This window comes from Miniopterus schreibersii, assembly GCF_964146895.1.
Source record: "Miniopterus schreibersii genome assembly, chromosome: 4".
Lineage (NCBI taxonomy): Eukaryota > Metazoa > Chordata > Mammalia > Chiroptera > Miniopteridae > Miniopterus > Miniopterus schreibersii.
In genome coordinates, this window is record NC_138105.1 from 59,261,853 (window position 1) to 59,289,493 (window position 27,641).

General features: G+C 37.1%; 1 protein-coding gene across 1 annotated transcript; it reads right to left on the reverse strand.

The window, feature by feature from the left end:
• HPGD (15-hydroxyprostaglandin dehydrogenase) lies at window positions 1-27,572 on the reverse strand. Its single transcript, XM_081136673.1, has 7 exons — window positions 27,237-27,572; window positions 26,828-26,951; window positions 23,571-23,677; window positions 17,224-17,320; window positions 6,310-6,386; window positions 3,917-4,080; window positions 1-2,663 (listed from the first exon to the last, which is right to left on the reverse strand). Exons 1-7 carry the CDS (start codon window positions 27,327-27,329, stop codon window positions 2,525-2,527), a joined length of 801 nt encoding a protein of 266 aa, XP_080992799.1. The 5' UTR covers window positions 27,330-27,572; the 3' UTR covers window positions 1-2,524.
• Window positions 27,573-27,641: the final 69 nt, after the last annotated feature.

Sequence of the window (27,641 nt, forward strand, 5' to 3'; positions counted from 1 at the left end):
ATATTTAATATGTCAAAGAATTTAAATTTTATTCAAAACATACATTTTTCAGACCTCTTCTGTGTCCTAAATTTATGAACAAATAAAGCAAAACCAGACAGAAATCATTACATAATCACTTGCATCTTAAATAGTACTATAAGTATCTAAAATTATTGTTATATGACTATGGAATACTACACAGCTGTAAAGAAGAAGGTTCCTGTACCCTTTGGGACAGTATGGATGGACCTGGAAAATATTATGCTAAGTAAAATAAGCCAGGCAGAGAAAGACAAACATCACATGATCTCACTTATATGTGGAATCTAAAGAACTTAATAAACTGATGGACAGAATAGATTCAATGACATGGAAGCATGGATCAGACTGACGAAGGTCAGAGGGAGGGAGGAGGGCGGGTGGGTGGAGGGGGAGAGAGCAACCAAAGAATTTATATGCAGATATGAACAACCCCTAGGACACGGACAATGGTGGTAATGGGGACTGGGGAGGGGGGTGGGATGGGGTGGAATGGGTCATTGGGGAGATAAAGGGACATTTGTAATATTTTAAATAAAATTTTAAAAAATTATTGTTATATGGAAAAATAAGTATGTTGGACATTTCTATGTCAATATCAAATTTCAATCTTTTTTCAGTGACCACACGTTTTTAGTTTTGCTGCTCTGTGAGCCCTACTTCATTTATTAGGATAAAGACATTTTAAAAATACATATTATTCGCATTGGGATTTTTACTGAAAAATACAATTAAGGAAACTAAGCTCCCCCAAATTTAATATTTATTTTTTTCCTCAACCAGTATATAGGGATATCATATAACATTACCAATTTATTTAAAGCTATTTATGGAAGATAATTTTAATGTAAAATAACTTTTAAAAATATAAATCACGTTTTTTAGTTCTACTCAGTTGTAAATGTCTGCATAGTTTATTGATTTGAAAAAAATTAAAAATCAAAGTACAAAGAATACGGAAGGTTGCTAATACAAAGAATTATCCATAAATGAAAAGTTTAAGCTACAGCTTTAAACATTACAGTAGAAAAATACATACAATATGTGACACATCACATATAGTACCCACATCAGTGATTGGCTACTGCCACAACGTATGAACAAGTTTGTGCCTAGTTATACAATTTATCTCTATTAGATGTTTGCTGATGTTCATTTCTTGGTGTTTTCTAAAATACATTATATGAAGATCTAGACAATTTGTTCTCTATGGCAGAATTAAAACAGAGCAAGATATGGCAACATTCCAGTATCTCTAGGAAATATTTATTAAACTCACATGGATAAATTTTGTTCCAAACTAGAGCTCTGGAGTTAGCAGACAGAGTGAATCACTTATACAATATTTCTATTTTGTATTTTGTCTAAGTTATAAGAGGAAATGATTGAATTAGAAATCTTGTGCTTTCACTATTATTAGCTTTAATGATTGCTTTCAAATAGGGTGGCCCAAAGCAGGTGCATTTAATAATCCTATCTTAAAAGTCCTGACAGGGAAAACAGAAAAACATCACAGCTATTTTTACCTTTTGGGATTATGGCTTTGAACATATGAAAATATTTACAGTGAGGCTTCGACAAAATTAGTTTCTTCTTCATAGCTATACATAGAACACTAAGTAACTTCTGGAGATTAGGGAAGAAAGGTTTCATTGAAAGGTAGGCACTTTTTAAATTGGTACAAATAAACAAAGACGTAATCTGGAAAAAATTACATTTGTATTTTTTTCCTAATGAACTTTTCTTAAATATAACATTTTAGGAACACTAACTACCCTTTTTTTCTGTAACTATGAAAAATTTCATTCCTGAGATTTTGGGGACTCAAAGTTCTTAAAGTAAAGAAAAAGTAAAGAAATATTTTTCCCAGATGGGAAGCTGAACTGTGGATCAACAGCTGAGCCAGTTACATTCTGTCTTCTTTCCATACATCTGATTTTTCATTTAGGATGTATGCACACTGTGATTTATTCCATAACTACTGCCCCCAAATATGCCACAGCTTTAAAGAGCTGAAATGTTCAGTTGAAAGATGGTATATAAGTAATAAGTAAAAGTTATTGTTACTAAAGATTTGCCATTGAAGGTAGCCTCCCTCTTTTAAAACGCTAATATCGAAACAAAATGAGGTTTCTTTTACATCTGGTTTGATTTAAATAACAATTCAAGTATCTCCTTTGACATGCTGTTCTGAAAAACATTAATATTTATGAACCACAAATTTAAATACATTTTTTGAAAAGCAGAATATTCCTTGAATATCCTTTGTTTTGATCATTACTTAGACTATAAGGATCAAAATCTAGCTTTGGTCCACATCCTATTTTTGACAGTTCCTAATTTTCTTATCCATATACTTGAGAAATCAGGTAGAAAAAAATTAACATCAAATGCATAAAGTGTCATACAATAACATTTCATTATAAAAGCTAGATTCAAATGAAGATATGGCCTGAACATGTTACTTGTGCTTATTTTCAGTTATGGCTGATACATAAGATGTTCACTGAGCTTTTACATTCAATGGAGTTGCATCATAGTCTTGAAAATGAATTCCCTTAGAAGTTGTGATCTTCATAATAGCGCCATTTAAAGCATCATCTTCAATGAGTATTATTAATCCATTGGCAATCATCGATGGGCTAGAAGCAAAGGAAACACTGGTATTTTCAAACTGAAGATGAAGGCATAATTTTCACTTCATTTTTTAGTTCCTTTTAAATAATTTACTACCTTTAATATGTAATAGGGAAATGTATATGGGGAAGCTACTGTTACCTCCATTTTTTATTCAATTAGATATTAACTAAATTATATGATAAATGTAGTGGTAGATTTCCATGCCTAATCTTCTGCCATTTTGACAGGAAGGGTTTATAAATTTATATTTATTATTTACATTGACAAGATTATTATTTTCTCATCTTTATTCTACCAGTAGATCTTAGACTTATCAGATAGACATGTTATTGGAGTAGAAATGGAAAGAATTATAGTTAACATTTATTGAATATCTGTTATTGATCTGTTGCTGTTTTAAATACTTTATGGATCAACTTATTTGTGGACTTTCAAAAGTCCCTTAAGTTTTAGTATTATCCCCATTTTACATGTGAGAAAACTGAGTTTGATGGATAAGTTCATGGTCAGAAGTGGAGCCAGGATTTGACCCCAGATGGTCTGGTTCCGTCAGCATGATTGCTATGACTTTGTACTGTGAAACTCCAACTGCTCTAACTCAGACACCACTCACCAAACATGTGTCGATACCCCGCTTATTATAAAAATGGTTGAAGTTAGGGTGCATATGAAATTTCACAAAGAGTTATGTAAAGATCGCTTGGAATTTAGGCAAATAAAGAACTATTGCTTCCAAAGGTAACTAAACATCATTTTTTAAAACAGTATCTGATTATGGCTGACAGTATTAACGATGCAATGTCTATATCTTAAAGCAAAATTCATAATGTATAAACACATTCTACTCAGAAACCTAGAAAAAAATATTTTCTTTCAGAGAGTTTGCTAAACCAAAGCTTTGAAGTTTGCATTAGTTTCTCAAATTTAAAACCTTATTTTTCACCTAGCCGGCTGTGGCTCAGCGGTTGAGCATCGACCTAGAATCCAGGAGATCAGGGTTCGATTCCCGGTCAGGGCACAGGCCCGGGTTTCGGGCTTGATCCCCAGTGGGGGGCGTGCAGGAGGCAGCTGATCAATGACTCTCTCATCATTGATGTTTCTCTCTCTCCCTCTCCCTTCCTCTCTGAAATCAATAAAGATATATTTTTTAAAAAACAAAACAAAAAACCCCTTATTTTTTCCCTTTTTATTGTTTATGGGTAGATAGTAACTTGCTCCATCATATGAAAAAAGAGATAGGTATAGTGTTACTTACTCCAAAATCCCATAGTATTTCATCAGCTCCTTGATGTGGTCCTTATATTCTATATATTGTCCCATGTTTTCTTCTTTTTCAATGGATTCTAGGATGGGTGTATTGACAAAGCCTGGGCATATGGCATTCATTCTCACACCACTGTTCATCAGATTAGCAGCCATCTGCCAATTGGAAAAAGAAGGTTGCAGGTTTCGATAGTTTTGCAAATGCACAGCATAGGACAAACTGATAATTAAAGCTATTCGAAAGCCCCTGATGTGAAAAATACTAGTCAGATATCCTTCTGGCTTTGTAACAATGAAAATGTTAAAGTTGGCTGGTAGCAAAAAGTAAAAGCATATGTATAGAAAGTGCTGATTTAATTCTTGAAAGCCTCATCTAATTAATTTTAAAAAATTAATATTACTGGACAATTCCTGAAAATATTTAATTATCTAAGCTGCTCTTATCTATTGAATTCTGCAGGAACCTGAATGCAAGTAGCTGAGGCTTAAAATGAATATCCCGAGTTTTCTCTCAACGATTAGGGTTGTATAACAGAATATTTGCTTCAAAAATACTGTTAGTGGAATGTTTTAAGACTTTGATTCAATCTAAAGATACTTTTAATTAACTGGAAGACAAATTTAAGTATTTTCAGACTAACAATCTTTGGCTTAGTTTTCAACCCACTGATTTACTTGAACTGTTTGTAAAACAAAATGTAGTTGATTATTTGAGGATTCTATTTGCTTACTTACTACAATGTATTTGTAACCCCCCAAAATCAATGCTCATGGAGCTTTTGGGGTCATTTGTGGACAAGCACAGAGCAGTGAGAAATCTGAGTTGCCCAATGCTGATGTTCCAACTAAGGCCGAACAAAATAATGCTGTTTTCTTGTTTCAGCTCTTCTAACTATAAACAAGTGTCCTTTTCACGGTGTATTTAGGCCATGTTTTTCTTATTTTTGTGCTTTTTGTTTGTGATTTTGCTATTTAAAATGCCACTCCTCCCCCAACCAAGCATAATGCTGAAGTGCTGACTAGTGTTCTTAAGGCTGTGACGTGCCTTACAGAGAAAATACGTGTGTTAGATAAGCTTCACTCAAGCATGAGGTATAAATGCTGTTGGCCATGAGTTCAATGTCAGTACAGTGCATGTTAAATAAGGTGTCTTTAAACAGAAATTCACATATGTATTTCAAAATATGTTGGCCAGAGGCTCAAAGGAACTTCTCTAATTCAGTGTTTGCAAGTGATTTTATAGAACATTACCAGAAATAAGAATTGACTGTACAAGTTTCCAGTCTTACAATTATAAACATGAGATTTCTGGTCTTTGAGCTTTATTTTGCTTTTTAATACCTTTATGTATTCATTAAAAGTTGAATTAAAGATTAAGTCTTTGCAAATTAAATTAAAATTTCCAATGAATTTAAGATTGTGAGAACTGCTTATCTTCCTTTTTTGATTGAATATTTACTGCCCACACATCTGTTTTCTTTATCCCTAGTATTTCTTCTGTTGTTAATATTTCTCTCTTCATCTGTCTGGTCTCTCTGTCTCATCTAGACTAACCACTACAGAGACCTCCCAAGGTCTCCACCTCTTCTACACTTGTCCTCTCAAACATATTCTCTAAATAGCAGCCAGAATGGTCTTGTTGAAATGGAAATCTGATTTTGTCACCCTGTGTTTAAAGAAAAAAACATTGATGGCTACCATTTGAATAGAATCTAGGCTCATTACTACAATCCATAAGCCCCTCTTGATCTGGCTCCTGTTACATCTTCAGTCATTCCTCATCTACTTTCCCTTGCTTGTCTAGCTTTATCCAAGGTGCCTTTTTTCCAGTTATTATGAACAGGCAAGCATTCCCATTTTATATTATCAATGCATGTGGTCAATTAGGTCTAAAATATTTTTTTAAGCTCTGTACACCTTTTGCGCTAGGCCTCCATGGAGGCATCATCTTTGACTACTCTACCAAGTGAATTCCTGCCCCACCCCTCCTGCCTGCCCCCATGCTCTCACTCATTTTTATGGCATCTCCAGTGACAGGCAATGGCTGAAGCATACCGCAAATTCTATTTAAGGAAGGCTGAAGTTAATACTTTTTAGATTTGGAGTCCATTTTAAAATTAAAAACCATCTTCCCATTATTTAGCCCTACGACATTTTTCAATAACGCATCTGCATTTGGAATCTACTTCGTTTTAAAATTATCTGTTCTTTATTTGGTCCTTTATGTGATCTGAAACTATTTTTTGCAATAAAGATTGAAGTATAGTATTTTTCTTTTACTCAGATGTATTGAATTCTGAATGTGCTCCCTTCGACTATATAGAACTCATGCTACATATATGTACACAGAGAGAAAAAGAGACATGGTGGCTGTCGTATCCTCACCGCTGCTGAGCGTGTGAATCCAATTATGCCATGCTTTGAAGCACAATAGACAGGCTGTTGAGCAACCGGCATGAGTCCTAAAACAAACAATAAATTTAAACAATTTTATTAAACAATAAGCAGACAAAATCTAATAACTGCTACGACAAAGAATAATTTGTGCCTGTTCATTTAAAAATTAATTTAGAAAATACATTAAAATAATCACTAGACAACTTTGTAAAATTCACTAGTCTTAGCATAGTTCATCCCTTCCATGATCTCTATCTACTGCACTCTCCAGAATTCATGGTAGGTAAGTTACAGCCAAGGGATGCAGCTAAGAGTGATAAGTAACTTTTTCTGTCTCCCTGACTTCCTGTCAAGAGAAGTCAATGTTATGTAAAACATAAAGACAATCATCTTTAAATCCAGTAAGTTACCATCTAATTTTCAGTCTTTAAGTCTGGATTTTTAAAAGTATATATTCTACATTTTTTTTAAGGACTTCCAAATGGCTAAAGAAGTTTAAATTGCTTACGTGGAATTTAGAGATTATTATTTATCATCATTATAAATTAGTATGCATTTCCCTGTCACCAATTGCACCTCTAAGTGTTTAAGAAAAGTAAAAGTTAACTTTCCATTTTGATCTATAATAATGCCTAGATCTTCTCACTCTATTACCTTGGAAAAGAAAACCAAAAATCTATAGTTCTATTTTATTTCCTTTCATAATCATGTACTCAACAACAGAATTCAAGCAATATTAGAATTTGTTTAATTTTCCACATATACACAATAGTAACTAATCAAAAAAATAAAATAAAATTCATGGTCTGGAGAAAAAGCAGTACTGTAGCATATATAGCATCTTTTCTTCCCTACCTACTGGCCCAATCTACCCTCCCCTCATGGCCCAATAAAGCAGCAAAAAAAACTTGCTTTACTCTAGTAACTATCACCATCAAGCTTATTTCTCATAATTGTCAATTCTCCACCTAATCAACAGTAAGACGTCTAACTGAACTATTGTTATATCTTGATTTTTAACTAATTGCTTGAAGTAACTCATTTTCACGTTTTTAAAATTCATGATTTCTGAGTCAAGAAACAGTGATCTCAGGTTACTCTAATGTTATTACTATCAAAAGCCATGCTAATTATTCTTCTAAGGCATGCTCATCTCCACCCAGCTAAATAGTCCCAGAACTCCACCAATCAGTTGAGCGTGTTGTGTCAAAGTCCAGCAATAAATGCAGACTTGAACAACTCCCTGGGTGCCTGCCAAGAGCAGTTTAAATTCTGAGAATGATAGTTCACACATTGTGTGTCCACCCCGTGATCTCAAAGTACTGTAACAGGTGGTTCCTTCTTGTTTTGTTTTAGTTTTTAGTTTAAGTAAAATACGTAAGTTCATTAAGTTCGGCAATATCAGTCAACAAGAAGTCACGGTGTCTGCACTGGGTACACAGTTGTATTAGGAGTTGAGATAAAGGCAATAAATAGTTGCACCAGGCATTGCCTCCTGTTCTTTGAAGTTAGTCACTGGTTTACCCTCTCCTTAAGTGTGTCTCAGACAAAGGCAGTGTGGTCGCAGGATGGTGTTCACCGACTGCAGGAAATGCAGAGCGCACCTTCATCAGAGATCAGCTGGATGGCACAGCCACAAAAAGCACAAGGATGCTGTTCCGAAGTGTTGTTGAAGATGAATTTGGAATGAATTTTTGTTACGTACATGGAGGTACTGAACTTCTGAACACTTTAGTTCAAAGTGTCACAGAAGTGCAAGAAATCAAATACTGTTATGTCGTTTCTATTTAAGAAGCAAGCACAAGGCACATACTTTCCTTTAAAGGTAGAACTGAAAATGCAACCAGAAAGAGAAGAAATTTGTTTGCATTTTTAAAGTGGCACCTGGTTTTATACATCTTGTAACATTCTAAGGACATTTTCACTGCTATCCTACAAAACATTTACTCTTACATGATCTCATTTTTTGATATCATGTAGGTCAAAAGCTGCATAAATTAATTTTAGATGTGAAGAAATTTAGTCTCCTTTTCTCTTTACAGTATATATTTTTTTACAGGTTTAATGAGTTATAATTGGCATATGATATAACTTTTGACATATGTGTACACCCATGAAACCACAACCACAATCAGGATGATGGATATACATATCCATCACCCTAAGTTTCCTCATGTCCTTTTGTCATCCCTTCCCTCTGCTTTTCCGCTCCTCCTAGGCCACCACTGATCTGCTGCTTTGTGTCACAATAGGTTAATTTCCTTTTTCTGGAAGTTTATATAAATGTAATCATACAGTGAAATCTCTTTTTTTGTCTGATTTCTTTCACTCAGGATAATTATTTTGAGATTCATCCATGTGGTAGTGTGTATCAATAGTTCATTTTTCTTTCCTTTTTTTTTTCTGAATGGTATTTCACTGTAAGGTTAAACCCATCAAGTGTATATACATTCACCTATTGATAGATATGTGGGTTCTTTCCAGTTTGGGGGGGTATTACAAATAAAGAATTTTATTTTTCAATTATTGTATTTAGGCAAGTTGCAATTAATTTAGCTAAATAGAGAGCTTTTCTTTATCTCCATAGTACATGTGGATGTTAACTCTTGGTTCGGATGTTTCCCAACAGGTAGGATGGGTTACCGATTGTTAGTGTTTTTTCCTCCAACTTGCCTTTCTTTTTTCTTTTTCCCCCCAATGATATCTGAGCTTTTTCTTGGCCTCTTGCTTCCCCAAGGGGTGCCCCACTTCTGCTGCCTTAATGCCTCAGAACTTTGGTGGTTGTTGTTCTCAGACACCTCTTTGCTGTCCACAATCCTGTGAGTGGTGGTCTTTTGAATGGATTGCGTGGCGTTGCTGTTGTCCAGTGCGTCACCAAGATCGAAGTCCTCCCCTTCTTCCAGCCAGCACCGGTCAGTGGCAATCTCAGCCTCCAGCTTGACCTTGATGTTCAGCAGGGCTCAGACTCCTGGCCTGGCTTGGTCAGCTCTGACTCTAGGTGCAGCAGGATCCTGCTGAGCTGTTCCATCTGCATGGCACACTGTGTCTCCACCTCCCTCAGGCTGTTCTCCAAACTAGTCTTCAGTCCAGGTTAACCTCCAAGGACTGGACTATATGTCTCAGCTCCATGGCTATCATCTCAGCAGCTCCTATGCCAGTGGTCTGAGAGGTGACCACTGTGGTGTTCCTCTCAGTCTGCCACAAATCTGGTACAGAGTCCTAACTTGGTTTAGTGTCTGGACCTTGGCAAACTGTAGACTATTGCTAACCCTAGTTCAAAAGGTTTTATTGAAGTGCACTTATTTAAGATCTGTGTGGTTAGTACTTTTCAAGTACAAGGTATGAGAAAGTAGTATTTAAATATACTCTACTGAAATGTGTAAAACCAATAGGAGGACCCACGGTGCAGGGGTAGTGTAGCGCTTCATTGGTTGAACAGTCAGGTCAACCCTATCCAACTTCAGGGGAATTTTGCCAGTATAATGACACAGGACCAATTAGCTGCTGTAATTAATTTGGGTTTTTTAAATCTTGGAAATTAATTCCCATATGCACAGGGAACTTATTTGTCTTAATATTAAAGGACTTAAGAGTAACAACAAAGCCAAGGATTGTGACGAGAAAGTAGTCTCTAAAGAAATATTGTTTTGTTTAATGTTGTGAGAAATCTTTTATTTGTGCTTAAAAATGAATAACTTACATTTAAAAAGGATAGATTTTTCAATACTTATTCTAGGCCCACCATTGTGCAAGTTTAACTATAGAATTGTAAAAAGGCTCTCTACAAAATATAACATGTCTAATTTGTAACAGGTTTATGTCAGTCATAACTGTAGTTTTAGAAAAAAAATATCAATAGAGGGAGAGATTCTACCCACAAAACACATATTTTCTATAACCACTCTGGATAATAACACCAATGGCCACAGACTGATGAGATAATTATACAAAAATCAAATGCCTGAAAAGTACATGTGTAATTATAAAAGAAATAAGGAAGTCATTTAGAAAAATAAAACATAATTTCATTTCCACATTTGTTCTTCCATTTTTAATATTCTTTCTACTCATATTTAAAAGAGATAACTTTAATCTCTACATCTCATAGAAGATAAAAAGCTCAAAAAATTGTGGAAAAAACTAAAATCTGCTCAGATAGGGCAATTGTACTGGGTCCTCAAACATTTTATTTTAAATAAACAGAAATCCTGTAAAATAGACTATACAGAAGTGCCACAGAAATTCAACTAAGAAAAATAAATTGAGAATCTAAGGGTACTGATCTTTGTCTGACAAGCTGGAACTCGGCAATGCCAGAAAGCAGGAATCTGAATCCCTCACATTTTCTTTACCATCAAAAAAACACAGACAGACAGACACAAAAACCCCCAAAACACACCAAAAAAACCCTGTTTACCCATCTTTCTGTTTTTAACCACCACTTCTCTAATATGAAGGTAAAAAGAGAACTACTGAGAACCTATTTATCTATGTGCATGCAAAAAGCTGATGGAGTCACTGGCGGACTTCCTCCTCTGATTTTCCCACATAATAGAACATTTTATCTGATGTTGCTTTTACCCCAGTCTCATGTTCGCCATAGACAAATAAGGTTTGAAGTGTGACTTGACATAAAAATTGGCATAAGCTTTCATAAAACCACTATATCTTCTATAATTAAAATCGTTCCAGGAAGGTAACTTTAAGAATTTACATTGTTAATTCTCAGAAAGTTGCTCCTACTGTTCCACCCAAATCTGCCTTCCTCACAGTGCGGTCAATGACTATACTGAGATGAGCTTCCTAGCCACTCAGAGAATATCCCTCTGCAAACTGGGGCCTGGCTCCTCAAAGTGAGGTCCAAGGGACCAGAATCAGAATTTCAGGAGTAGGATTTTAGAACCCACCCCTAGACCTCCTGAGTCCAAATCTGCATATGAACAAAGTCTCTAGGTAATATCTATGCATGTTAAATTCTAGAATACTGTTCATGTCCTAGTAGTCTTTTTATCCCCCATGCTAGAAAACCCTAAATCTTTTATCCATTCCTCCAAAGGTCAATTTATAACGATTTAATCTTTCCTACTTATTCCTCCGAGTCTGTCTTCTTAATAATATTAAGCTGTAAGACAAAATGAACACCATGGAAAACTTTGCCAGTAGTAAGCAAGAAAGTTGGCTTATATATTCATAACAGTTAGCATCTGACCAATTAAGATCCAGAAATGCAGGTTCATCCATCCCATGACATACACTAATATAGAGCAAATAAAGTAGCTTTTATTACTACTGCTAATTCTCACCAGATTTTCCAAGTTATGAAGCCTATTTGATATTAGTTGTTCAACTATAAATTGAAGATTTTTAAATTGGCCTCTGTTGTGGGGACTTGCAAAGTTAAATGTGATATCATAGAGCCAATAGTTTATCTCAGTGCCTAAAACTTGACAACGCTAACTACATTAAGCCCCGTGCCTCAGATCAAGCATAGTGGCAGAGGTGGTACCACGTGATTTTCTTATTTTTGGCCTGGAGATGAAGAAAAGTGATCAATGTTTTTTGCCAGAAATTTCTGGTCTGTTATGACATTCCAGTCCAACTGCTGCTCTTTCGGCCGTGGGAGCCCCAACACCTTGCAATTCAATATCATGTTTCTCTTTACATGGTCTATGCTATGCTATTTCGTTCTGCCGTATTGATACAAGATATTGATTATATAGTTCTTGGCATAGAAACTTTGCCTAGTTACTTTTATGTCCCCATGTCTTTTCTGTAAATGCTCAACATATGTTTGATTAACTTGAATTTGTTACTGAAAGTAGTAACTTTAGCACTTCCACCTTAACACAAACTGCAAGCTAATTATATTATTTTAGATGAAACTTCTAGCACAAGTGAGTATGTCCCTGGGTTGATATTTAAGATATGCTAAAAATATTATGATTTTCAAGTGTTTTCTTGAGACTCAAATGTTTTCAACTCAGAGTAAAGAAGGCTCTCGTGGGCTCTTCCACGAAATGCCACTGAGTCCCTCAGAGGCACGGAAAAAGCCCCAGAACACCAAGACCTCAGTACTGAGTATGTAGGCAGGTGGAAGCAGGATTATAGGCAAATTCTTTTCCCTGTGACGACTATTTTGTCTTTCCCACCATTTTTAGCAACTAAGTATACAGGAAGCACATTTGACTCTTATGGGATGTTTTATGGGAACAAAGACACTTAATTACCAGCATTAAAACAGCCTTCATTCTTCTCTGTTGTTCCTTCCAACTTTTTCTCTTTTAATAGTTTAGGGTAAATGTGACAAAATGAGTGCAGGTTTATATATTACGTTTACAAATACAAACTCGTATAGAAATAAATGTCTATGTGGTTGGTTAACAAGGATCAGAACAACTTCTGGGTCTCCAGACTGGAGCACACCTTTCCCTCAGCATGCTGAGGAATCTCAACTTTAACTACTCCTGTGTTTGTTAAACTTATTAATTGCATTTGATACTCGGTCTGAGTCAGTGGTCATTACTCATTAACTTCTCTTACCAAACCAGTATGTCAAGGTTTTTACTATGACAGTGAAGGACTCCACTGAATCTATGCAAGAGATCATGATGATAGACTGGTTGAGTTGAATGTAACCCAGAGCTATGCCTTTAACAGAGCGAGCAGTGTGTGTTGGGGGGGGGGGGGGGGGAATGGGAACAGGACAAATCTGTGGAGGAAAGTTCAGAAAACAAAAGGAAGCAAACATCAGAAATACTGTTCCTACAATTTTGTCAATTACACCTCAATAAAGCTGAGTGAAAAATAATTTGACTCTAGAACTCCTCAAAGACATTTTGGTCATCTGACCTCTACCAACATGCTATGACTTCAAGGGTATAAAATTGTTGATAACATTTCTGAGGAAAGTCTGAAGCCAGAGAGGTCCACAATTATCTTCTATTATTACAAAATTTTCAATTTTTGTCCAACTAATCTCATTATGAAAAGAATAGAAGCTCTTGGTGAGTGGATAAAATACAAGGCAATACATTTTAATATTCTTTCTGAGATGAGGGCACCTTCGTGACAAAGCCCGGGGTGGGCAGAGAGGTAAAGCAGAGGCCATTTAGGTTGGTCACAGGCAACAGGAAACAGTGTAAATGCACGGGGTGGAGGCTGGGCATTAAGAAGGGAGGGTGCCTCCCTTCATACTGATGAAGGTACTGAATCCAGTAGAAGGGACAAAGATAAACTATTTTAATCACTATAAACAGAGTCACCCTGCCTATCAGGAAAAATATCAGAGGGAGAAGCAGTTTGGAATGCTATGATCTTCATTAACTGTAGGAGTGCAAGAATGGTCATTTAAAACAAGAACAATCTTATCATTGAATTTATAGCCATTCGTGGTTCTATCTGCATGATTAGAGAAAGATCTACTCGTGTTTCCAAATATTGGCTCTGAGATAGGTAAGAAGAGAATTAACACCCAGGAGTGGGTGGTGTGATAAACCAAGCTCTTAGCCAGAAAAGCAAAGTGGGCCTCTAATTGTAATCCTTAAATTGCTCTTCTCAATGGCATGTTTTGACTTGAGACTTTGGTAAGCTCCCCAAATGTTTTCAGGGCTTTACTCTGTGTGTCAAATGAGGCAGAAATTTAGGATTTCACTCAAGGTTTAGTAATTTTAAGATGAAAGCAGTGGCTCCCATATACCAGCAGTATTTGACAATCTGTTTTCAGCACATTCTGGCCAGTCAGGAGTATTTACTCTAAATCTGTCTTGATCTGATAGCTAAAACATTAAATTTTATTTTTGTTTTCATTTGCATCATTATGATTACTCATGAGGTTGATCATTTATTCCTGTTTGTTAGCCACTCATTCTATCTGTTCTGTGAATTGTGGGTTTATGCTTTTGCCAATTTAATTGAAAATATAGAGGTTCTACTTTTTTTACTCTTATTTTTATTCTGAAATATTTGCTTCACAAGAAATTACCAAAGACCTCAAGATACCTAAGGTATGTTTCTTGGTAATAAATATATCTCACCAAAATATCAATAATGAATTAAAAAAAGATTAAAGCAACACCCAGGAGGTATGAAGATACTAGCAAATTACACTGGCTTCATCACATTGTAAGAATTTTTTTTTTTCACTTCACAGATAAAGATGGACATGGTTAAAGAGATTAACAGACACACTCATAGATAGAAGAGTGAGATATTACAGTGGTTAGTACATAAGAGGTCTTTTATCAGGCTGCTTGCACATGAATTCCAGCTTTACTGCTTCCTTGACGTAAAAACTATTGCAAGACACTAAAACTCTCCTACCGCAGTTTCCTCATCTACAAAATGGAGATTATAAAATCGATTTCATGGGGTTGTTGTGAGTATGAAATGAACTAATTGCATACACAATATTTAAACTAGTATCATGTAAACAGCAAGTGCTCAATGAATGTTGTTTATTATATATTTATATATTCTTATTGGATAAAAGGCAGTACTACATTGCATTTCTCTATTTATGGTTTTTAGGGCAAGTAAACCTTCTCTTACAGTACAGAATGAATTCCAGAGAGTCCTAAATTGACCCAACCCCGAGGCCTTCTAGCCTTCCTAAGAAGAAATCAATGCCTCCAGTGATCCTGGGCAAGGGGTTCCCATGGTTCAAGCTTTGCTAGCCCTCTTAGCTTTAGAGAGATAGTCCATGCAATTTTCTCTTAACCACCACCCCAGGTTTTTTCACATTTATATTTTAAATAAAACATTAAATATTTTTGTTAATTTCCAATCATTTATGTATTTTTTTATGGTTTTATTTTTAAATTATGTAGATTTAGCCTTGACAATTTACCTTTAGGGTTTAAGCCTCTCAGAATCTAAAACTTGGTCTTTTCTGGGGCCAAATGTCTTAGTATTGCCCATGCTCTTACCTCTTAATATATCCTTAAAATTGAAATGTTAGTAGATGTCATATTAGGAATAACTGGATTATCCTGAACAGATTATAGAATTAGGTCTATAATAACTTTAGGGATGCCATTTTGTCCTTAAGCAACCCAGAAAATGAGCCTTTTTTTTTTTTTTTTTTTTTTGAGAACTTGTAAAGAAGGAGACTCCTAAGTCTCCACTGGTGGCAGGCGTTGGTGGTTTAAAGACCATCTAACAATGATTCCAAAGGAATGAGGAAAATGCTGAGAATCAGACACTGGCATGGTCACAGGTACCTTCAAAATTGACTGCCCAGGTATTACTGGAGCTGGGAGGTGGAGAACAAGGTCAGAAGGCGCCTATTGTGAAATGACCACACGGGCTGAAACCAACCAGATCATTTAAGAAAATCTCACTATTTTTCGGACATGAATAATTTAGACTTGCTGTCACTATTGATCAGACTTCTAAAACTTCATACTACCTCTTGAACTATTCAAGAACCATTGATTTTTTTTTTTTCCTAGAATTTTAAAAGTAAGGGATCTGGCTAAGTAGCTCCAAAAGTTCCTGCCAACGGACCACTGATAGCTACTATTGAGTAATATGATAGCAGCTGATAGTAAATCACACTGCCCTGAGTAAAGCAGTTCGGACTGCACATTGTGACAGAGCTGATGAACTACCCACAGGCATCTACTTTTCCTCAGGCACAAAGCTGGACTGCATTTCTCAGACTCTCTTATAGTTAGATGAGCCACGAAGTAAAAATCCAGACTGGAATGTGAGCAAGAGTGAAGTTTGCCATTACTGGGTGGGGGGTTTCAGAAGAGCAGCTTTGCCTCCTCAGCGTTATCTTTCTGCTGGAAAGGAGTTCACCAATGGTTCAGTAACCTAGAAAGCTCCATGGCAAAGACAGAGCTGCCGCCAGCCTTGTTTTCCAGATCACTGCTCATAGCAGAGGTTCCCTGCAGCAAGAACCTCACCCTGGAATGAAATATGAGTGAGGAATAAAAGTATTCTATACTTAAGCCATATGTGCTTGGGTCTATTTATTATAGCAGTTTAGCATTGAAGGATGACACACTAGGCCACCCCCAAACAGGCCACTCTGGCATGAGAATTATTTCGAGGGAAAAAGACTTGAAAAACAGCAGGTGCAAGAAAGGCACTTGGACCTCCCCTTTCTTCCTGAAAGCAGGAGTTGAAAATCGAATGTAAAAGATGCCCTACCTATACAGGAAGAAAGAAACATTTTTATCACTAGAGATCAGGAATCAAGAGAAACCTGTACAAAAAAGACCTGGTTATCTTCCTTTGATCTTCCTTTGCTGTCCCTGTATATTTTAGTTGCTTTTCCACAATTGCTTCTCTTTGTTCAACCTAGATTATAAACGCATAGGCCTCGCCACTTCTTTGGGTCTTCATTTTCCACTGGAGGTTCCCATGTACGTGTAAAAATCTGTATGCTTTTCTCCAGTGATTCTATTTCATGTCAGCTTAATTCTCAGGCCCAGCCAGAGAACCTAAGAAAGTAGAGGTAAAGTCCGGCCTCTGGACAGCATATCTCGACCATTACATCTGCCCTATTTTAAAACTCCACATTCTTACTAAAATCACGTGGGAGTAGAGATACCTTAACTTTGTGTGTACTTTTCACTTTGCCAAAGGTGCTTTCACATGTATTACTGATCAGAAATCTCACAACAACCTTTGAAAAACAATATATGTGTGTGTGTTTTAAAAAAATAGTACTGCAGTAAGATAACTTAAGAAGTCACAATTTAAAATAACAGAAAATAACATAGAGTTCAAACTTTTGATGTGCAATAGAAAATTCCATAGAGCCTTTAAAAACACACACAAAAATAAAACAAAATTTCAATTTCAAACCCAAGATGATAATAAACATACTCTGAAGATTTACTTTTGTGGTCCAAATAACCAATAAGAAATTATTAACAAAACAAGCGTCCTTACCTGCCAAAGATGACATATTGATAACGATGCCGCCCTCACCTCCGTTTTTCTTACTCATGTAATCCAGCCCAAGGTAAGTTCCACTGATGACAGAAACCTAATCCAGGGCATGAACAGGGAAGCAACACACACATTACACTCTGTCATAGAATCACACGCCAGTATTTTTATTACTACCCCAAGCACCTAGGCAGATTTCTGCAACTGTTATCAATGAAGGGTTTTGAAATGGCTTTTTTTTTTTTTAATGTTTTTATTGATTTTAGAGAGAGAAGAATGGAAAGGGAGAGAGAAACATGGATGTGAGAGAGAAACATCGATCTGTTGCCTCTGGTACACACCCTGACTAGGGATCGAACCCACAACCTGGGCATGTGTCCTGACCAGGAATCAAATTGTCAAGCTCCAACCAACTGAGCCACACTGGCCAGGCCAAAATGGCTTTGGTTTTGTTTTCTAAAGCTAGTCCTTGATCTGGATTCTCTTTTGTTTGTCTAAAGTTGTGGAGCTTATCACATCCCTGCAAAGCTTCACTTAGTGGCCCACTCTAGATTTTATGATAAACATTGTAACCCTAAAGTGTTTTGTGCACTTTAATTCAATTCTTAGGATCTTTAAGAAGATCTATACATTCTTTTTCTTTTCTAATATTGGATACAAAGTTCTTTTACCCTTATTAGAAGCCTATAGTTCTCAAGTCCAGGAAGTCTACATTCATCTTCTGTTTAATTATCTTAGATCTCGCAATATATAATAGTGGATACTGTTAGTTTTCTACAGTTTTTCACTTGCTTCTTTTCCCAATAAAAACTCTATTTTGCATTTGTACCTACTTCTTCTCCATGCAATACAGAGGAAGCTGATGTCCCAGAATTTCTGATAGTGTAGACAATGATTAGTCTTATTCAGTCGTGGAAATCCAGTTCTCCTCGCCAGCGACTGGTTTAAGAGTGGGTATGTGACCCACTTCTGGCCACTAAGACCTGAGGAGCAGCCGGCTGGAGGGGATGGGGTGGGGCTGGGTTGGGGAAGGGTGGTGGGAGAAGATGCTCATGAGAAAATTTTTGTTACTTTTAAGAAAAGTAAGAAAGAAATGATTATATTACTCCTCTTTGCATTGCTTTGTGTGGTTGCATGGCTGGAATGAATATTGCTAGCATCCTCATGATGCAACTAGCATGAAGGATGGGGGTGGAAGAGCAGATAAGAAATTGGGTCCTGATGGTATCGCTGAGATGCAACGTCTAACAGCCCTGACACTGCAGTCCTGTTGTGTGAGGTCACATAACTTTTACCCAGTTTGAGCTGGAGCTTTTCTGTTACTTGGGACATAGGGTCTTCAGTAAGGCCTGTCACTTAATCACACCCATGGCGGCTCACAAGTGTGCTTTTGATGGTTTACTCTGCCTCACTACTCATCGCCACGTGTAGGCACCTTTTTGCTTTACTCTAACATTTAAGCATCCACTCCCCAAAACAGCTTGTGATGTGAAACTTATATTTGAAACTCTATTTTCTCATTTAAGAACTCCTCTCCCTTCCAACTCAGACTTCTAACAGGGAAAAACTTTCTTTTGACACCTTAATTCCTACTTTTTTCATTCCTTATAAAACTGCAAAGAAAATGATACAATAGCTAATGAGTCTGGAACTGAGGGCCATCTTAGTGTTTACCGTCTTTTAATTTAAAAAGCCCTTTGGCAGCTTTGTGAAAAGCATTCAGAGTTGCAGCTCTACTAAATAAGGGTTTAGAACAAAGACGTAAGTTGAAGACTATTCACTTAAGCCGTGTGTCAGTTTGATATTATGTAGGCTTAGAGAGGATGAGTGAAATCTCCACATGATTCCCTTTAAAATGGAGACCCAAAGCATTAATGGTTTATATAAGAAGGAAAAATCGTGGAAGGCTGAAATTACTGAAGTGAGTTAGATGCTGTTAGCTTCTGCCCAAGTCTCCAGCATGTCTGAACAGAATTTGTTTACTCGTATTGGCACTACGCTTCCATTCTCAGGCACTTCCAGCTCTGCTGACAGCCCACTTTTGTGTTTTCATCTATCTACAAGATGCAACCAGATAGAAAATTTGGGAATGTGTAAGCTTTATTGTAATTTTTTTTTTTAAAGCAAGATTGATTCCCAGGTCTTTGGCAGAGGAGGAAGACAAAGGATACTTTTCCCATCTATTCACAGGATAACAACTAGCTTTTCAAATGAAAACATGCTTGGACTAAATCTACAAGACAAGGTCTATTGCTTTGCCTTTCAGGTTCTTGTCTTTTCTCCAATCCAGTTCTCAAGGAATATACTAATATACATGATCTCTTTTTTTGAAACCCTTTTTCATTATTATTTTTCATGTTCAATATTTTTCTATTTTTGCTTGTTTAGGAGGTAAATATTATTGTCTTCCCCCTTGCGGAAATTACTTACAATTTAGCAAGTTCTGCCTAACCATAATAATTCAACTGGACCTTTAAATATTTTGGAGTAGCAATAACAGAAAGTAGTTATTAATTTAATTTGTAATGAACATCTTGGTAGCCAAGAAAAGGGAGTACATTCGACAACGATGTTTCTATCCATTTTTTCAGCTTTTCATTTAGAGGTAAAGTAGGACAGAGGAACCCAACTCATATAGAAATGAGATAGTGAGAATGAAGAAAATGTAGATTTTTATACTTTGGAGAAGAAATGCATTTTATTGAGTGAATACTATGTAGTAGCACTATGCTGGGTGTTTCATACAAATTATGGCTTATTTAAGCTTAACCATCCTCAGAAGTTATCTTCATTCTTCCACAAACTGGGAAATTCAAGATCAGAGATATAAAAGTTCATAGATTCTAAATTCAAGACTAAACTCTAGTTTTGACTAATTCTAAATGCATACCCTTTCCAAGTTCAAATCTTTAGTCAACTCTTGTATTTCAGCAATAACCATCTAATTTGTTTAAATTTTATTTGAATATATTTTATTTCGATACATTAGTTGTATGTCCGAAATAGATTGCAAATCCCACTTTGGTGGGAATGAATTATTTAGGTTTATTAAAGCTTCAGAATGTAAAATAAGTACATTACAAGGTGCCCTTATCAATATTCAAAGTTAAATCTACCTCTGCCCAATTGCCAGAGTAACATTTGATAATTATACAGACTTCTTTTTGAACATTCCTAGTAAGCTCTGAGAAGCTATACATAAGGCTGCTGTGGCAGCTTCAGACTAAGGAGGAAATACAGAATAACCTAATGGTAACATAAGACTGGGAAGAGGTTTACTGTGTGTCCTATGTGGCTAGAGTGGTGAGATCAGAGAATAAGGAAGGGGTAAGTTTGAAGGAGTCAAAGTGGAAGGACAGATAATACTGTTTGGCAATCCCGATGTATTAGGAAATCATCCAAACAATGTGTTAAAACACAAAACTGAATATCCCTAGATGTAAAGTATCACAGAATGGCAGTTTATTTATCCAATAAGTATTAATTGAACATCTACTCTGTACACAAAACAATAATTTTCTGCCTTGAAAGAGCTTGGAGCATACTATCATAAATTATACATGTATACAAATCATTCTAAAATAATAATTTTAATAACATTTAAAATTTGGTATATCATATAAGAGTAATATAAATATGTTGTATGAGATTTCAGAAGAGGGAGAGATGTAGTAAGGTCTTTTAAGTGGTTACTCACAAGGATAGGAACACAGAAAAATGTGCAAAAGAACACAAGAGATTGTATAAGGAGGCAAATTACATTCAGAACAGTGTCTAAAAAATTATTATATAAACCACACGCAAATATTTGCATTATACTAACAGAGATAATCAACCTGGAAGGAAAATGATTGGTCAGCCTCTAATCTACTCTTGCAATGGGTATCTTAAGTAGGAGGCAAAGTAACATGTTTTTTAGTTATATATGGGTAACAAAGGTTATATCTTGTTCTATGTAAAATTAAACAAATGTCATCAGTCCCTGGTGTTAAGCTAAGGAGTGGTCTACGTCAGAAGAGTCCAAAGAAAAATTAAAGGCCAGCTAAATTTCAATAGGAAGAATCCAGGAGAGTGAATTGTAACTAAACAGGTCAAATAAAATTCCCCTGATCTTCAAGAATTTCCTATTTTCAGAAATGTAGGAGCTTCCCAGCTTGGAGCGGGTATTTATTCACTTAGGCTATGTTCAAGCAAACATGCCCTCTCAGCTAGATGAGGACAGACAATTCGAACCCTTTGTGACAATCTTCACTATTTTCATGTTTCTTATAATAAGTCTAATCATTGTACACTTTTCTGAGATCTGATTTCTCAGAGGAAAGACACAGTAGGAGTCCACTATGAATCCATCGAATATAGAAACTTTATACCCTAGTGACCTTTATCTATAAAATATCTGTAGATATATATTAATGTTGAAACTCTCAGAAATATCAAGAGTGATACTAATGGGAGAAAGCTGCTGCAGCATGATTGGTGCTTTTCACTAGGATAGCTCAATGCAAAAAAAATTCTTGTCACTATGTGGTTTGGAGAGTAGCTTATAATTTTATTTTCTTATAATATTTCTATTTTGTATAAACTACAATCATTTACAAGTAGAAACACAAATATAAAATTAAATTAGGTATAACTAAACAAATTCAATTGTGTATTGAACATTGATATACCACAATAAAGTATAATTTAGCCAAAAAATATAAGTATGTTTCACAGTGAGAAAATATTTCACTTTATTTTACTTACATTAGTAGGTCAAAGTAGAAGAAAAATCATAGAATTATCTTAACTCAGGAAAAGCAGTTATCAGGTTTCTCTAAACACACACACATACACCAGAAAGACTTTGAAGGAAGCTTGACAAGTAGGTCTTAAAATTATTTTGAAATATAATGATATCCAGGAACACCTGAGACATTTTATTTATTTATATATATATATATCTTTCTTGATTTCAGAGAGAGGAATGGAGAGGGAGAGAGAGAGAGATAGAAACATCAATGATGAGAGAGTCATTGATCGGCTGCCTCCTGCACGCCCAGCCGGGCTAGACAAATTTTGAAAAGAACTGAAAGGAGAGTGTCTGTATTTTCAAATGGTAGCTTTTGTTTTCACTTAAAGGAGTTTAGCATTCTATCAAATTTGGGGAGCAACTGTGTAATCTTATCAAAGTGATACTTTTAGATTCAGTTCCTGTGAATTAGTGTAATTCTCATGACACCCATCAAGCTATTAATCAATTAAGTAACTGCTCCTGGGAACGCTGATTCAAGTCTGACATTTATTGACCAAGCACTATTTTCAAGATATTGGGCTGATTGGTGAGAGGAATAAAAAAGAACATAACACAGTTTCTTTTTTGAAGGAGTTTATAATCTCCTGGTTGGATGTCATGAAGTAGGGGCCACTCCCTGTACTTTACCTACACCCACTTTGTCAATGAGAATGACTTTAGCAAGGGCAGGGTCACTCCATGCGCAGCTCAGCTAGGACATTTTGCTTTAGCTAAGGTTTAGGTTTTACTAAACCCCAATATCTTATGGCAGGTGGGTTTATGAAATGGGATAACCAACAAACATGTGATACAATGGATGAAACAGAAATTTTACTTCCCAAATCTACATTTTTATAACTTAAGTAAGAGCTAAAGAGTCATCAAACATTGTGAAAATTACACACATACACATGCACATGCAACCACACACGTGCACACATACACCAGCTTTCAGGATCAAAACCTTAGTAACTACAAAGTTCAAAAGGCACTGGCCTTGTTTTCTGTTATGTTCCTGGAATTCAATTAAGATTTATTTTTGAAATAAGTAAGTTAAGCCAGGGTTGGTACTTTTTATTTCTGTAAAGGGCAGGATAGTAAATGTTATATGTATTACATGTCATAGGGCCTCTGTCACAACTACTCAGTTCTGCTACTGTAGCATGAAAGTAGCCAGAGACAGTGTGTAAATGAATGACTGTAGCTGTCATCCTTTCTACATTTCTTTTCACTTTTTCAACCATTTAAAGATGTAAAACCCACTTTTATCTTGCGGGTCATACGAAAACAGATGGTGGGCTAGTGTGGCCCGTGGGCTATAGTCTGCCAATTCCTAAGTTATGCAATAAACTATGTTCCTTTTCATATTTTCTTTTATTATTTTAAGACAGATTCATTTTGTAATTAAAAATCTCGAATACCTTCCTATTTGTAAAAGGAAATGCCTTTTTCCGGCTTTCTGTAACTTCTCTTTTTCTGTAAGTTGTTTCTGTGACTATAAGAACCATTTCTCTTGAAAAAACAGCACATTCTTAAACACTTTTAGGCAGTAAGCATGGCAGAGATAACTTACCAAATTAATCTGCAGCGTTTGCTCCCAGTTTTTCTCATTATTTACTCCGGCGTTATTGACCAAAATGTCCAGTTTTCCAAAGTAGTCCACAACTTTTCTGAAAGTATCTGATATCAAAAAGGAGACATTACGGATAGGTTCTTACTTTCCACATACACAGATAAGTCATATCCTATATCATGAAATGAATTCTTATTTCTCCACCTGATAGTGAACATTACACTCCAGACCGTGACTCAATGCCTTACGCCTCATAGGGTGGCTTGGGAGCCGCCAGCATCCATCAGCCTCACCTGGGATCTTATTAGAAAGGCGGAATCCGGGACCACCCCAGACCTGAATCAAGAATCTTATCTTTAAGGAGACCCATACATGACTCGTATGAAGTTTGCTAAGCAGTAAGGTAAGGGCATACATCTTAGAGAACTGAACCTCCTAAGCTGAAGCTCTCAGAAGTCATTTGAGCAGCCAGCACCTCTCTGTCCCTAAAAAGTTAGTGAAGCTTTGTGGCTTAGACTATGATAAATTTAAGTTACATTATCTTCATAAACTGCAATATTAAATAAGTCATATTATCTTTGTAAATTGTAATATTAAACACATCTTCTTATGTATTCAAATCCATTTTCATACTTTCAGGGATTTTGAGATCCTAGTAAGTACAATCAACTTTTCATTCAGTGGATTTTATTTGGTCGCTGTAACTTCAGTGTGTACTCTATCATTCTTTTCTCTTTCTCACTGTTATTACTACTTTGTATTACTAGTTTGTATAAAAACTGTGTTCAACCAAGGTAAAGTTTGCGTGGATTCTGAGGCCTGAAGGTCACTCATTCCATGGTACAACTACATATCCAGTTCTTGCAAACCCTCCTAAGCCAGTTCACACTAGGTTCTCCTAACTTTGTATTGAGAAACACATTATTTCTCAGAGTTGACTTTTACATAGTTCTATTGATTTAAACTGTTTACTGGGGCCTTTTACCATTGGTTCTAGTTCTATTACTTGAGACTATAGATAATAATTGTGGTTGCTCTTCTAAATGACAATATGTGTTCTCAGGGCTTGGGGCCAACATATGAGTTCCTTGAAAAAAAATACATCCAAGTGAAATCATAGAATTATTAACAACCAGCAGACTTATTGAGGAGGGCATGGATTAATTGATTCCTAAATAGATAATTCCTTATGCAAGTTAATTGTCAAAAATGGTGCCAAGAGTTTTTAATGTGTGCCCTTTGCAGTGCCCTTTACCATACTGGAATGGAAACAACAAAATAAAAACTGTTTACTTCTTCATGGAATTTTTAAAATGCTTCTTAAGATCTCAAATTGTGTCTAGAAAAGGACCTCTAGTAGAAAACATTTAAGAAACATTCTTCTTTTTTTTTTTTTTTGCATTCCATCCTAAGAATGTTCCCTTCAGAACTCCACATTCACCTTATAGGAATTAGATTGTTCAATATGTATGTCTAATTACTTCTTTAATTTTCTTTTCTCATTTTGTTCTCCACTGCATTTCTTATATTCTGCCCTTACAATGTATAATACACCTTCTTCTTTCTGACACACCACTGAATTTTTGGCTCAAGCAACTTAATAATCTAGCTCTTGGTGAAGTTTATATGCTGTGGTGCGCTTTATAATTTACCTACTCCCCTCCCCCCCCCACCCTGGGGTTGCATTTCTTCATTTATAAAATGGGTTCTGTCTTGTTCTTCTCCAAGAACATTTTCACCTCTGCTTTTTTATGATTTCAATGAAGCCTCCCTTGGCCACATGTCTAAACCGTTTCAAAAGCTGTAGGCAGCACTAAATCCTGAAATTGGAAGAGCCAATGCTGTATTTTCCTGAAGTGCAAATAAGTGCTGATGTCCAGACAACATGTGGATTTCTCATGACCACATGCCTTCTCCTGGCCACTCATTACGTGCCTGAGTTCCCTCCTCCACAATCACTTATCCTTAAGGAATGTGTTTACGGCCAAGGTACTAATTTTAAATAAAGAAAAGCAAAACAATTAAGGTTAAATGTCATATGTGAAACTACATAAATTCAGAAGGAAATAGCTTCCAGATGATCTATACTGCTGCTTATTCCATCCTGCATGGATGCTGAGATTTGGCATGCCTCTATTCTTGATCCAAAATATTATGTGCAATCTACAAAACTGTATCCTCTGGTAAAATATGATCCACCAGTCCTGTGTTTATAGGTCTCTTCTACTCATGCTTGCAATCCATGTTATAGGTCTTTATTAGCATTTTCAGATTTTAATTACATATCTTTCTTTAAAACAATTTCCCTTAACCGTAGGGGAACACTCCTAACAGGCTGTTATATTTTTAGTCTCTTACAGACTATCCCAACATTTTCAGAGAAAGCACACTTCAGTGATCCTTTAAGAACAAGAGTAGCAGAGTGACTTTTATGGAAGTTTTTTGCTCCCTTGATAAAAGATGTGACCAACGATTTACTCATTCTTTCAATAAAGCTCTAGGAAATACAAGTATTTTTTTTCCCCAGAAAAAAAAGTATTTTTTCATGCACATCTATGGTGACCAATAGAGGACTCTATATGACCACATCTGTTTATATGCCAATATTGTCCCCGATATTTCACAAGTAGATTGTTCTATTTTAAGTGAGCTGACGGAAACAGGAAAGCAATGAGAAAGACTGATAGAAACTTTTCTTCTGCCATTCTAACACTGTAGTATAGCCATTACTATTTTTAAACTACCATCTCATAGGGGAAAAACCAAAGAGAACATGTGGTTAACAGCATCTAGCATGTCTGTGATGATGACCCTTGACCTTGCACTCTAGTATGTTTTAAAAGAAAAACACTGCTACATTTAATTGTCATCCGGCTCTGTGTCTTCCAGCTTTCTGGGGAAAGTTTGCCACAGTCCCTTAGCCTTTGTTGAACTTTCCAAGTTCCATCTGCAGTTTCAATCATTTAATAATTACTGTTAGCAGCACTGACTTTGAATACACAAAGGAATTTTGATTACATTATGTGCTGCCAAATGACTGAAATAAAAGGATTTCTCAGGCAGGCTTGCGTTCCTTCCCTCTACGTGTTGTGGCTCCTGGGATGCCAGCAGGCAGCGCTTCAAGTGTCTCGCGGAGCTGAGCGGTAGGTGCTCTCCGGGAGCCGGCTGCCAGCCCCTGGCGGGCCCTGGCCCTTGGCCGCCTTCAGGTTACGGCTTGTTCCGGAGCGGTCCGCGCTCTGGGTGCGTCCCCCTCTTACCTCTCAGTTGTTCCTGGTTGGCCACATTGCAATGGATGAACAGAGTCTTCTGAGGCTCAAACTGCTCATCCAGAGCAGCTTTACACTGCATGCCCGCTTCATAATTCCAGTCCACCAGCGCTACCTGCGGACAGGGGAGAGGAGTCGGGGACCTGCGCAGCCCACGGGCAGCGCGGGGACGGGACACAAACAACAGGACGCTCCTCTCTGGGACCTGGCGCTCAGCGATTAAAGCGCAGATTTTCTCCCAGCTGCTTCCGAGGGCTACTCCGGAGCATCACCCTCGGCAGCTTCGGGAAGCGACAAGGTGGGCCCTTGGGGCGCGATCTCCCCAGCTCCCCGGGCGCCCCCGGCCTGGCGGGGTGGGGGTGTGAGCAGGGCAGTTCCCGCGGCCCGGCGCCGCTCTTACCTTGGCGCCCTTGTGCAGCAGCGCCTCGGCCACCGCTCGGCCGATGCCCTGAGCCGCGCCGGTCACCAGCGCCACTTTGCCGTTCACGTGCATGGTGCGGCCGCTGCTCGGCAGCGCGCACCGCCGCGGCTTTTATGTCCGGGCGCGCGCGTGCACCCCGGCCCCGCGCCCTCCTGCGAGTGGGCGGGGATGAGCCGGCGGCGGCGCCGGGCGCGGGGCTGTGTCACCTTGCCCTGAGCGCTGCGGCGCCGAGCTGCGCGCTCCCTGCCCTCCTGACTCTCAGCTGAGCCCAGGTCACAGCCTCCCCCGCGAGCGGACGGGAGGCGCAGAAAGGCCGCTTCAGAGAAAGATCGCCCTCCGTCCGCAATACTGTAATGACCACGCGTGGTGCGGGGTGGGGACTGC